The sequence below is a fragment of the Otolemur garnettii genome, unplaced genomic scaffold, assembly GCF_000181295.1.
Source record: "Otolemur garnettii isolate 467f Iridium unplaced genomic scaffold, OtoGar3 scaffold00114, whole genome shotgun sequence".
Lineage (NCBI taxonomy): Eukaryota > Metazoa > Chordata > Mammalia > Primates > Galagidae > Otolemur > Otolemur garnettii.
Genome location: NW_003852509.1, coordinates 3,318,396 through 3,332,809, shown reverse-complemented (window position 1 = coordinate 3,332,809; position 14,414 = coordinate 3,318,396). Strand labels below are relative to the sequence as shown.

At 42.2% G+C, this 14,414-nt stretch overlaps 1 protein-coding gene across 1 annotated transcript in view; it reads right to left on the bottom strand.

The window, feature by feature from the left end:
- The window catches only part of CSMD1 (CUB and Sushi multiple domains 1), a 1,810,668-nt gene that overhangs the window by 185,726 nt on the left and 1,610,528 nt on the right, over positions 1-14,414 (bottom strand). The window contains exon 37 of the mRNA XM_023517585.1: positions 4,612-4,716. Coding sequence (XP_023373353.1) covers positions 4,612-4,716 — 105 coding nt within the window. The remainder of the gene's footprint in view (positions 1-4,611; positions 4,717-14,414) is intronic.

The window sequence follows — 14,414 nt, the reverse complement described above, 5'->3', positions numbered from 1 at the left end:
AAAAAAAAAAAAAAAGTCAAAGTCAACAGCTTCTATCACAAGCAGTCTCTAAATAGGAAGCAGTTCTGGATGAGATGGGATTGTCCTGCCAATAATTTACCTGTTCAGAATTATAAATTCATAGTAAATTTAATTCTGTAATTTATCTGTGAATATCTCTGAAATATTTTCAGTGGCGATGAACCCTATACCACTACTTTAAAGTGGTGTGTGAGTTAAATGCTTAGAACATTTCTTAATTTACTGCTTAAAAGTGAGCTTTGGAGAAAAGCTTCTGCACGGTTAACTAGAAAGCATTTTAGCATTCAGATAGCGTGATCACCGAGCACCACCCCTGACCTCGACAGAACACTTTTAAAACTTAAAACTCCTAAAATCTGGACAGTAATTTTAAAACCCACTTGAGAAATGTTAAAACCCTTAAATTTTAAAGCCCTTGACCTGGAAGAGTGTAGAACTCCTATCTTCTTGGGATACAGACATCTGCGAAATAAACCCCCACTCCCGCTTTACCAGTGAGGAAAGGCTCAACTAGACCATCGAAACTTCTCTCCAAACCATCAGGGAGCCGAGGTCACAGATGCCCGGGGGACCTCGCTTCTGAAGAACCAGCCCCTCCAAGGAGAGATGGGCTAGGAGCTGAGGGGAAGGCGTCCAGCTGGAATGTGATGGGCGCAATTAGAGCAAACTACCCCAGGTCCAGCTGGGTCCTGACCGCGGCAGGGACCCTGGCCGGGGAGGGGCTGTCCTTCCTTCCATTAGGTGACTGAGGGAAATGCTGGGGACATGGCAGGGGCCTGGAGAGATCCTCTTTCCCCGCGGAGTCTGGGGAGAGAAGGCAGAGAAGGCCCTGGCCCCTCTCTGAACCTTCACTCTCCCGTGACAAAGTGACACAAGCTTTAAACCACTGAGGGAGGAGCCGCAAACCACTGGAGGGATCGGGAACAACAGTGCAGCTCCCAGGAGAAAAACGTCTTCCCAGTCTGGAGACAGGGCAGCGAAGCAGCGTGATCTTAACTCCCTCTGCCAGTTCCAAGACAGAGGTCCCAGCACAGGGCAGGCAAGGACTCCTTCCTAAGAGTCACCACAGGCAGGCAGGACAGACCCGCTGAGAAACCCCTCCTCCTGCTCAGACCCACAGGTCTGCTCGGAGCCCAGGAAGCCCCAGCTGCAGGTGCGGGCTTGGCCCAGAGCAACAGCCACAGCCGCCGGGAGACGGGACCTGTGGGGAGGGGACAGCAGCGCGAGGCCACACCGGGCGCAGGCAGGCAGCCTGGGCGAGGTGTCTGGAGCCGGAATGCTCTGGACAGACCCTCCCCAGATCCCAGTCCCGGCTCTCACCAACGTCAACTTTGAGTTCAGGAGTTCCTGCCACTTTGTTGAGCCCCAGGTTCCGTGCTGGACCCTCTGAGGTCAGAGTTTGCAATGTACGGGATAAACAGATAATGTCACTGTTTACTTATCTCTAATCTAAGATTTCTAAATCTTTGTTTTATTTTGGTTTGGTTCGGTTCCTTTAGGGAAGAGCCCAGAGCAAGAAGAAGATCTATGTTCATTCTCAAATGTCCAATCAAATAATAGGGAAAAAGAACATATCACTGTATCTACATTAAACACTCAGGGATCCTTACTGTTCAGCTTTTACCTGGATCATGTGAGATCTCAGAATATCTCCATCATGCACCGCGACTTGGCCTTCTTGGAATTGATTTCCTTATCATTAATAATTAACCACTATCCCTTCAAATAAGAGATTTTGTTTGAGAAATTCCAACCAGTGTCCATTTGGAGAAATGTCCTGTTATGATGGAAAGAGCCCAATCTTCACTTCTGTCTGAGAAAACTGAAATTCAGCAGATGGATGTAAACTTGATCTCCAATACGGCTTCCTTGATTTTCTGCCTATTTTCAGGTACTGCTGAGGCTTTTTTTATTGACACCTATCAGGTGTACATATTTGGGGGCACATGTGACAATTTGATGCATTCATATAATCAAATCGAGTATATGTTTTACCTTAAATATTCATTTATTTCTTAAGACTAGGGACATCCACATTTTTCTCTTGATTGCTAACTATGGTCCCCTTACTAACGTACTGAACACAGGTCTGAACACATCTCTGCGCTCTAAGTGTTGTCTGTACCCATTACCACTCCTCTCTTCAACTCCCTCTGGTTCCCAGACTCTGGAACCCACCAATCTACCCTCTGTCTTCATGAGGTCCACTGTTTAGCTCCTAGATATGAGTGGGAATTTGCAGTGTTTTTCTCTCTGTGCTTGGCTAATCTCACTTATCCTAACAGTCTCCATTCCAAATGACAGGATGCCTTCTTCTTTTGCAGCTGAATAATATTTCATTGTATTTTTATACAGTCCACATTTTCTTTATCCGTAAATCCATTGATAGACACTTTCCTCAAAAAACTAAAGTAGAACTGACATATGATCTAGAAATTCCATTACTGGTGCATACCCCAATAAAGGAAATCAATATACAGAAGAGATCTCTGCACCCCGTGTCCATTGCAGCTCTATTCACAATAGCGAAATACAGAGTCAACCTACAGTGACTCCTGGTGTCACTGCATGGAAGGCTCTGCCTCTGTGCACTACTGTCCTGGCAGGGCAGCTTGGACGCTCACCACCTGTCCACTCGTGGCCTTCAGGACGAGAGACATCTGTCTGCCTCTGTGCTGTGCTGGGTCTCAGCAGCGTAACTCAGACCTGGGCAGGCTAAGAATGTTCCCTGTTCTGTTCCTTCCCATTGAAAATCTGAGCATACTTCAAAAGTATGAGGTTATTTTGAGTACGAATAAGAAAAAATATTGCAACATGTTTACAGGAAGAACCGGTATAAAAACTAAGTGTCTATTGCTGTTTTCATTTTTATTTTGTGGAAGTATATTTTAGCAAAATGAATCTGAATTTAGGTATTTATAGATTGGTAGATGCAAAAATCTGTGTCAACAGGTTAAAAATATCAGAACCTCTTTGGCAATTAACATCACTAGTACTTATCACACCATTTGATGCTGATCTTATAAGGCGAAGTCTACTACTCCATTCTATAATTTAGATTTCAAACGCTGGCACAAAGAATTAGAAAGCAAAATGATTTTTTCTATTAATCCTCAAGTGGTGTTAGCATGTAAAATCTCAACCACTCATAAAGAAAATAATAAGTGAAGATATAGTACTATGTTTGGCCTAACAAAAAAAAAAACACATTAATTAACTAAGCAAAGTCTTCAATTCTTGAAAAAGGTTCATTTTTTATGAGAAAAATGTGAATTTCTCTCCCTTTTAATGTTGATGAGGAATAAAGTGGAATGTGGATAAGTGTATTGATGAAACTGAAGCCCATGTTGAGTTTTTGGGTCACTGTAGACAATAATAATTGCAGGCTAATTATTTGGCCAGCACCTCTTTCCCTGGAAAGTTAATGAAAAGCCAGAAATGATAAGACCAGTTTGAAAGGAAGAGAGCAATTCATCAATTCTAACAGTGCTAAAAAAAAAAAAAAATTAGTGAATTCCTTAACACTATCATAAATAAGGTTTATGTTTTCTTATCTAGAGCTGCTCCCAAAATGCATCAAAGAAGCTGATTTTTTGCAGACATACCTTACATAAATAACATCCACAAGATCATTTCACACTGTCGCTGAAGTAGTCCTATTCATATAAATTGGAATAAGCATGCATACAAAGGCCTATAATGAGGAGGGAAATTTAACCAGAATGTGGAACATCCCTGCGGTTTGTGTCTGGTTCAGAATATTTATCATCAGCTGGAAATCTGGCTTTTCAAAAAACATGCATGCATTTACATCCTAGCAAACTGTTTATCTCAATTCAAAAGATCACTTATTAAAGCTTCTCCGTGTATTTGCTTATTTGGAGCTGCTTATTAAAGGAGATGAATATCAACATTAAGCATTTTTAGTGCTTGAAAACACGTCCTAAAGTAAACCCCACTCTCACTGGAAATTCTTATGTTGCTTCTAGAAGGCTTACCTGCATCATCAAACACCAAAAAGGCTCTGTGAATTTGACCTTTGTCATCCATTTATCAGACTATTAACTCAGTCTCACATCCATTTTAAAAAGGTTAGACTCTCCTGTGCGATGCCTCCTTCCAATTAAAATGAGTAACACAGAGATGCAGACGCAGGAGTGCCTGCTCTTCACTGGTTCTGATTTTAACAGCCTTTGAGACTGGAAACAGAAAAGGCTCTCGACCATAATCTGTTTGGAAGTTATGATCTCCTTCATTTTTGAATGCTAAGATGAATATTTTTTATCCCACTCACAAGAAGACTAGCAATATGACAAATAATTGGTTTGGGGGCTTTTTAATACCAAGGACCTGAAGTCATAGCAGTTGTTTTATCTAATTGTTCCAGATACTAATGTCTGCATGTCCCCCCTTAGTCTTTCATGATACGTCACAGAGCTAGGTTTCAGAAGACCCAATTTCATGTTAACCTTAGACATACTTTTAGAGCAATAAAATTTCATTATTTAGTAAGAGTATGTATGTATTTCTCCTTCAAGGAAATGCATCAATATAACAATGAAAGCGAGACACAAAAGCGATCGGCCTTACTTTTGTATTCCAGGTGAAAGCCAGCGGCCGCCACGCTGATGTCGGACTGGAAACGCAGGTAGAGCTGGTTGGACGTGCTGTTCAGCAGAGCCGGCACCGTGGTTCCTGAAGGAGACAGCGTAAATGCAACTTTTACACTGCACGCTTACGCATTTGTCTAAATATAAAACAGGACAGGATATTTGTTTAAAATTGTCTGATCATCATATATTTCAGTATTGATTTTGATCATGGCATGCTCAGCTGTTCTGTTTCTCTACGTACAATAAAAACTCACACATTGTTTCCTCTGACCCCCTCAAGTTAATATGATTTCTGCCACACTTTTTATTGAACAAAAACTCTTACTTTGGCCATCCACTTGATTTTTGCATTGTTGTAACAATGCAATCTTCTGTTTTAAATTTTATTTTATTTTTGTTTTTATTTTACTTGATCCGAACAATCTTAGAAGAGCTGGAGGGAGCAGCCGGCCGGGGCGGAGGCCAGTCCCAGGGACCAGTTATGAGACATTATTCTTGACTACCAAGTCCTGTTCCGTTCCCTAAGGACTCATGCTGAATACCGTTCCTGGGAACGGGTGCAGTCAAACGTGTGTGCAAAGGAAAACGTAGGTTTATTTTTACACTTGTGCTTCTTCTGCTTCAAATGTACCAGCCTGAGTCAGAATAAGCAACGCGTCGGAAAGGGGAACACACGCCGAGGACAAGGACGGGAAACAAGTGGGGACAGTCGAAGGTTCCGAGAAAAAGAAACACGCTCCTCACTCAGAAGCTGAAGATTCTTTGGTAGGGTGGATCGTAAGGTGGAAAAGCAACAGACAAGTTTAAATAACATTTTCTCCTGAAGTGCAGCTGTTCAGTATTCTACTGTATTGAAATCTTTCCCTAAGTAAGTACAGTGTGCACGTCTTAGATGTTAGGGAAACAGCCTCTGTGTAAAACCCACGGCTGCACAGGCACGCTGCGGGAGAGAGCTAAGCTGCACATAGTGCTGGTGCACAAAGAAAGAAATTGTATTTCAAATAGCAAAGCAAGGGAGTAAGCTGGTGACTCTCATCATCTTTCACTCTCTGCTTAAATGAGTCTAATGTACCCAACAGCTTTGATTAAATCAGTGACTCCAGGTAAGGACTGTGGCCGTGTCTTCACATGAGACTCCTTAGACATGGTGGGCACGCGACTGAGCTCCTGTCCCTGTTTCTTTCCCACCGTGACTAACAATATTTTCTGAAGCTACCTATGCCTTGTACTGAGGCTCCCTCCCTGTCTATGACCCGGCACTGCCCCCCAAGGAGCCAGCAGGTCCCAGCTGACCTGCGTCCTGCACCTCTTCCCATATCCCTTTCTCTCATTTCATCTCATCATCTTCACTGCTGTCACTGGAGCAGGCTGGCAGCGCCCCGTTGACCAGGATGAGTGCGATAATCTCCTCCCACATTTCCTCAATCTGCCCACTCACCCTCTACTGCGTACTCAGAACACTCTTTTAAAAAAGGGATGATGAAGTCGTGTTAGAATTCTCCTAGATTCCTGATCACCTGAGGGCCACGTTTCGGCCTTCAGACCTGCGTGGTCTGACTGCTGCCTGCATTTCTAGCTTCTTCTCAGTACTTACTATTCAGTAAGTTCTCAGTACTCAGTACTCAGTAGTAACTTAACTATTGAGTTAAGTTACCTCATAAGTTACCATTCTTGTCTCAAGGTGTCAAGGTGCCCCTGTGATCACAGGCCCGGGGTGCTCCTTCCTTCTCCTCGGGTCTGTTTTTCATTCTTTCCTCCTCATTCAGACGCCACCCTAATTAAGCCACTCCCTTGTTCGTTCAGCAAACATGTGTTTATTGGCCAGATAAAACCCATTAACCACCTCTCCAACCATACTAATTAATCTCTGACTGGATATAAAGCAGAACCTTCCCTGACAAGGAAAGAGGCCCAAAGACTTGCATTTCATTAAATCCTATGATAAGCCAACCACTATCTTGCCATTCACAATATGAAACTGCTACAGCTGTAATTAGTCTTCTACCTGTTATCATCCCCTCATCTGCTTGGACTGATGAAATGTCACCCATCAGTCTGCAAAATTGTTATTGGCCATCTCCATAAACATTCATTCTGCACACAAAATATAACACTCTTTTCACAACTAGGTGATGCTTGCAAAATTTATTACTAGATATGGGCATAAGAAACACCTTCCAACAAAATTCTAAATCAACTTCATTTCACTTGGAGAATTCATCGTGTGGAGTGGAGGAATTTAATCTCCATCATTACTGGGAATTCATTCTCTTCCTCAAGGCAGCCAACTGTGGGGTCCTCGGCTATTTATTTCACACATGCTCACACAGCCCCTTGAATCTGAGCAGTTCGAGGCCTTTGTGCACCCCTTTACACCATGCTCTTTGACAATTTCCCAGCCCCAAATCTAGCCTTCCCAAGGGCGTCCTGCTACCATTTTCTTTCTGAGGTTCTGCCACTTCCTTGAGGTGCTGCAAGGAATTCAGTCTTCCCCTAACTTCCTGGAGGAAACCCAGCTCCAGGAAGCTCCCTAAACTCCTCCTTGTCAGTTGCTCCAATCCCGTCAGTGCTAAGCCTTCCCCACCTTCCTCTCTGCTCTCAAAAGCTGAAATTTTTTCTTTTTTAAAATTGTTTGGGATTCCTTGGAGGTACAAAAAATTAGGTTCCACTGATTGCATTTGTTAGGTAAAGTCCCTCTTAGAATAGTGTTCTGCCCCCTAGGCTTGTGCCATACACTGTGACACCCAGCGTCCGCCATCCTCCCCTCTCCCTGCTGTCTCAGTGACTAAAGCAAGGGGAGGGGGTTACCCCTGGGAACAGACACCTGCTGCTTTTAGACCCAAGAATGGACACCTAATTTTCTCTAGAATGGAGCTGTGAAAAAAATACTAGTGGAATGAGATGAAATAGTCGCCGCAAATGCAAAGGAATTTCTGTTGGTTTCATTCTGAAGACATAACAAGGGCTTCTCTCTGGCCTTGGACTGGCAAAAGGAATCTGGGTTTACACTGAGTTGGCACATGTGCCTTAACTGGTAATGTTGGCATGTTTGGCCAATCAGTCCACAAACTGTTCCCAGAATGTGTTGAAAGTAGGACAGTGAGAAAAAAATAGCACTCCTCATCCACTCCTTCTGGACAGGCTCAGGGTCTGCGTGTGCGTCTGGCGTGTGCTGCCCGGGCACCTCCTGCTGGGCTGTGGATTCCCTGCTTGCAATTCAGCATCTGCACCTCAATCCATTTTCCCTGTTGCCAAGAGTGGCTGGCTGTGGGGGGTCCTTTTAGGCCTGAATTGTTAGCGCATAATTCACTGTAAAAACACAGTAAGCGTGTGTCGCATGGTGCTTGCAGATGTAGCTCCTTGTCGTTTGACCTTGGTTAGATAGACATACAGGTTCATGGACAGACATGGATAATTTTTCAAACCGGGTGATTGTAGGGAACACACTGTAAGCCTATCCTTGCTGGCCAGCAAACATCATGAACACAGGTGGCTCCATAGTAGATAACAGAGCACAGGTGGCAGAATGCTGTGAGGGCAGTGACTTGACCTGTTTCCAGGATGAAGATTAACGTCTCCGAGGTGCACCCTTCATCCCAGCCTCAGCCTCTACGATAAGCTATGTGTTGGTTGCTCAGCTCAAAGCAAGGCCCACCCACAGCCTTGGAAAGAGACTGGAGGGGGAAGGGGGGGAGGTGGGGAAGTGGGAGCGGGAACGTGGAGTGGCGTGAACAGCACCGTGGGTCAGCCCAACTCAACACCCTTCAAAAATACCCACCTTAAGCTATTTTGTTCAGTGTATAAAGTGGTGCCTATTGTCTCTATTGAGTTATTTTTGCATTTTCAGATAATATTTTTAGAAATAATAAGACATTATTATGAATCTAAATATTTTACCCAAATATATTTTTATTAAATCAATTGCAGTACTTTTAGCCTAGTTTTAACTGTAATTTGTGGTAATCAGTGACTTTCCCATTTTCTTAAATTCTACTTAACTATTAATATAAAACATTTTAAGAGTTACTTTCCTTCTTTGCTTTCCATTTGCGATCTCCTACCACGGCTGGAGCATCAGCTCAGGTGTCCCCTCCTCCATGAAAGCCACCAGCCCACCCATGGATATCGTGATAAATCTTCTCTTCTCTAAATTCAAATGTATGGCTTCACTTCTCACTTCACGCTTGGTTCAGTTTTTCAATTGTTCTGTCTTTGGGACATGAGACAATAGCTTATATATTCTCAAAATTTATTTAATTACCCCTAGGCCCCAGCATAATAATTTCCCAGGCAGATATGCAATATCCGTTGTTGCATTTTTTTTGCTGTAGTGGTGGTTGTCCACCTCCCATGGGTGTATTGCACTGGGATCGGAAAACAGACTTCCAGTCTGGCTCTGACACAAATTGTCTGTATCACCAAAAGCACTGAACAATATTCTACTATGTTCCAATTCTATTAAATAAAGACAAATAAGTCTTTTATATGTGCATGATGAATGAGTTGTACAAATGAGAGTGATTTGAGAATTATCCTGTTCCCTGCAAATGTGATTATTAATTGCAGTAAGTCAATTCGTGAATGACACTCCTATTTGGACTCCTCCTGCAGAATACAGTCATATGCTATCCTCTATATGATGCTGCATCTGGATGGCCCAGGTGGCACAGAGCACAGCAGAAACCCATTAGTAGAAGGACTGGGAAGAATGCTGTGGATCCAGGCACCGAACCTCAGCTGGACCACCTGAGCAGAGAATAGGAAGAAGCTGTGGACCCGGGCACCCAGCCTCAGCTGGACCACCTGAGCAGAGAATGGGCCGATGCTATGGACCTGGGCAGCTAGCCTCAGCTGGACCACCTGAGCAGAGAATGGGCAGATGCTGTGGACCCGGGCACCCAGCCTCAGCTGGACCACCTAGAGGCTGGGAAGAAGCTGTGGACCCAGGCACCCACCCTCAGCTGGACCACCTAGAGGCTGGGAAGATGCTGTAGCCCCTGACACCAAGTCTTAGCTGGATAGAGGGAACCATATGAGCAGAGGGTTCCACCTTGGGATCTTCTCATGATGGACTATACCAGGTGTCCTCAAACTATGGCCCATGGGCCACATGCAGCCCACCTAGGACATTTATCCAGCTCTCCAGGTGTTTTTGCCACCGTTGCCTGTCCTGCTTAGCAGCCAACTCCTCCTGGGGCCCACAGTCCAGCCCTCCAACGGTCTGGGGGCAGTGAACTGGCCCCCTGTTTAAAAAGTTTGAGGACCCCTGGACTATACGATTCTTATACATGCTGCTGAGTGATTTTTTTAATGTTGCCACAGGGGTGGCAACATTTTGATCACATTGTTTCGCTGTGACCTGGGTAGAACAACACATAACACAGAATTACTCTCAGCACACCAGTATTCACTTCTCTTTGATAACTGTCAGTTATAATATGTATGCATTTTCTCTATTGTATTCATTTATAATGTATAACCTTCCTACTTCCAAAAGCTATGCTAATGGCTTACACCGGAAGACCTACCCACATATGCCTGACCAGATGAAAATAGAAAATAAAACACTGAATGTTTGGCATCCATAAACCATTTTCCTCAAATATGTTCCTCTTACACTGACTCATTCTTGTTTGTTTTTATTCAACAATTAATTCATAAAATGGGTTTAATAGCTCTTTTACAATATTTTTAAAGTACCACAGGAAGAAAGAAGTTTAAATGTTGATTATGTTTTAAAATGTACAAACTTCATGGCTAATTTGAGTATTTTGACATCAAGCATTTTTAAAAGCTAACTTCAAAATTTTTAATTTCTCACTTAAAAGTAACAAGTATATAAGTAAAACACTCTGAAATATCCACTATCTTTTCTAAAGGTATTAATATCTCTCTACCATATACATATACACATATATCTATACATATACAGATGTATATGTGAAATTATTTTATTCTAAACCATTTGCTAGCAAGTTACAAACATGATGAATTATTTCTTGTAAAATCTAGTATGCATTTCTTAAAACATTTCTCAAAATCAGAAAAACTAACATCAATACAACATGACCATCTAATCCACTGACCTCATTCAAATTTCCTCCGTCTGCTCATAACGGCTCTAGTAGCAAAGGACCCTAATGGGGTTGCTTGCTGCAGTCAGCGTTATGTCCCTAGTTTTCTCCTGGCGGGAAGAGTTCTTTGGTTTTTCTTTGTCTTTTATGAACTCAACGCTTATGAAAAAATATACAAACAAGTTCTTTATGGAATTTCTTTTCAATTTGAGTTGATGCTCTTCACGATTAGATGCACGCCTTACCTTCTGAGTTAGATTATTGATCTAGGATGCGCATATGCTTCCTAGGACATCTTATCTACCAACTCCTCTGCTGGGAGGCAGCTGGCTCAAGTCGACTTGCAGGAGCTGACACTGACATCACTTCCCAACACTGCTCAGTGACATGCTGGCCACTTGAAGTCAGCTGTGATGTGTTTACACCACAGCAATTGCAATGTGACCACCAATCAAGCTTTTATTTTTTCAAGCCAATTTCTCAGTGCGTAGCATGTCCCACTAATTCACTTGATAAAAGGGGGGTCTGCTGGACTTCTCCTCTCTGAAGTTATTACTTTTCTGCTTGTTAACGAATGAAGATTAGGTGGGGACAGGTGTGAGGACTAAGATTACCCAGCTCCTCACTTAGATTTTACTCCCTGTGTAGCATTCAAGATGTCTCGGCCTGAATTGATCATTACTATTACTGCAAAGATTCCCAGATGATGACTAATTCTGTCATCCCTCCCTCTTGATTAGGCAACATATTGGATCAAGGGAAAGCTCTGTCCCTTATTCATTTTATTCATTAATTGATCTATTATGTCAGTATTCATTCATAGATTCATTTCATACAAAAGGATTTATACTGTATTTTTTGCTATTATAGTCTTGAAATGAGCATTTCTCCAAAATAATGCTAGTTCCTTTAAGAGAAGAATAGAATATAGAGTGATATTCACAAACTAATTTGTGAAATGTATGATAGGTGTTAGAAATTGTGCATGACCCACAGAAATGATGTATTTTCTCAAGAAGTTTAAATGTCTAGCGAATATAAGGGTATGTTACACAAAGATGAGTAGTGCAATTCCAAATTTGAGTATTTTGAACACAGAGACAGCAAAGACCTGCCTGACTGTCATTACTTAGAGTATTTCTTCTCACGTTATGATCTCTCTGACCATAATTTACTAATCTATTATTTTTAAAATTTTTTTCAGAAAGCCTTTTTCCCCACCCAAATATTTGTAAAAAAAATACTACTTTTTCTCTTACTGTAACATCCAACAAGTACCAGTAATACTGCTTTTGTACCAAATGCTATAATTAGATTATATTTTGATACCTACATATAAATTTTAAAGTTGTGTTTTGTTACTATTTTCAGTGACAGAGTTCTTATCTTTTGTTCCTAATAAGCAGAGTGTTAGATATATAATAGGTGCTTTAAGAAATCATATGCTGGACTGAACTATTACAGGAGGTCTCTATCCAGGGGAAATTAGAGAAACCGTACAGTAGAGTCAGCCCTTGAGATTAAACTTGAAGAACAGGCTTGAAATAAGAGTTTCAAAAGATATCAATACTACAAACACATCAATACTACAATGTAGATTATGGGTGGTAAGTAACAATAAAATGTTAGACAGGCATCTCATTGCCCATCACCTTAAATAGTCATGGTCATGGCTGTATAGAAGCATATTTTTATCTGCTGACAGCTGAAGATGAAATCCCTGAACATTTAAAGTTAGAAAGTCAGAGTTGAGGCAGACAGTATAAATGACCTACACCCCAGCCATTTTCTTTTTCTAAAAAAGCTGTTAAGTAAGAATAGAATGGGGATGTGTAGTAAAAGGATGTATGCAGTTAAAAAGGAAATTCCAGCCTCCCTCTGCTGTGGGGACAAACCAGGGCAGAACTCATGCTGAGAGAGGATACCCAGAAAAAATAAAGTCTAAAAAAACAAAAGGCTTCTCACAGAAGCCCCAGGGACACACCTACAAAGTCCTCCCATAGTGACTCAGCTCTTAAGAATTTGTAGAAACTTAACTTCATGGGACCTGGAAACCAATGCTTGCTTCTGCTTCTGTACAAACCTGAGCCTGCTTCTCCAGTTCTAGTCATACTGACCAATGGCAAGGGTACCTGTGGACAAGGAACCCTTGGCTGGAGATAAAAAGGAAAAGACAGAGCCAGTCGGGGAGCTTGGCCATTTTTGGACCTTAGTCCTCCATGGCTCTGGCAGCTGGAATAAAGTCCTTCCTCCATATTTTGTTGTTCAGGTGATTCTCCTTCTCCATCAGGCCCTTGTCTTCCGGCAACAATGCCAGTGAGCTGGAAGGACTACTCTACTGTAGAGCAGAGGGACTCAAAAAAATATTTTTATGTGTCTTCTTGGACAATTCTGTAATGCCTAATCTTTGCTCTTCATTTGGAAAGCAAGGATAGCAACAGAGCTTAGTTCACAGTGCTATGCTCAGGATCAAATGAAACAGACATTACAATACACATGTGCAGCCTGCACGTTGAGTGCTCAGGAAATCATGATCCCCCTTAGCGAAGCTGAATGTGGTAATGCCACATAGACCGTCTCCTGTGTACAGGCAGGATAAGCTGCTGGCATGAAAGAAAGAAAACAACATCAAGATCTGAGTAAAGTTCAGGGAGGGAAGGCTTGCCCAGGCATTTTGAAAGGAGAATCTTGAATACAGGTCTATGTGTGAGTGCCTGAGGTGTGTGGAAGAGCAAGAGAGGATGGGAATGTGTTGGCTAAAACTTCAGGTCTGACTACTTATGAGCAGGGTGGCATCTGTGTCTAGGGTTAAGATTTTCTACAACTCCTATGTGACAAAAAGCTGTAGATCATGGGCCAAACGGTGGCCCATGACACCGTACAATTTTCCCGGGTTATTTCCTCCTGGGCCTTCCATTTTCAGAGCCTAGAATTGTCTCCTAACATCAGCCTGGTCCAGATCTCCCAGTGTTATCCACATGTTCTCCCTATACCGCCAGCCCGAGAACCTGCCACACCTAGAGGCGGAGCTACCTAGCACTCCTGAAGAAGGCAGCCTTCTTTGTCTCACCTGTGTTCTTGAATCTTGCTCCAAGCCTTTCAACATTAGAGAAGCTATCAGGGAGCCATTAAGAGGAGAGGGGAGGGGGGATGTGGGAGAAGGGAGGGCATTTGGGGGTACATCACCTAATGTGCATGATGCAATGGTACATTTCAAAACTATTAAGAAATGAGTATAATTGTGATGGATGTGTTACTTAGTCCAATGTATAGCATTTTACTATATCAAGGCAGTACCCTGAACCCAATAAATGCATCAATGTACAAAGTTATAATTTAATAAAAAATAATTAAAAAATAAAAAATTAATAAATTAGAGATTATGCAAATAGAAATACAGAGGAGCCAGCCATTGATTAATTTTCACTTGCTAGGGCTACATATGAATTATACAAATTATGAGAAAGCTTCATCTTGACAATGTGTACTTGTCAATTACTCTGACCTTTCTGTACCATGTTAGAAAAATAACTTTAATGTGACTAAGCATTTATGACTTGGCTCTTATAGAGCAAGAAGTATCATAGAAATCACTCTTTCTTTGTTCACTATTTCATTCATTAAAAAAATCTATTGGGGCTCGGCGCCTATAGCTCAACCAGCTAAGGCGCCAGCCACGTACACCTAAGGTGGCGGGTTCGAATCC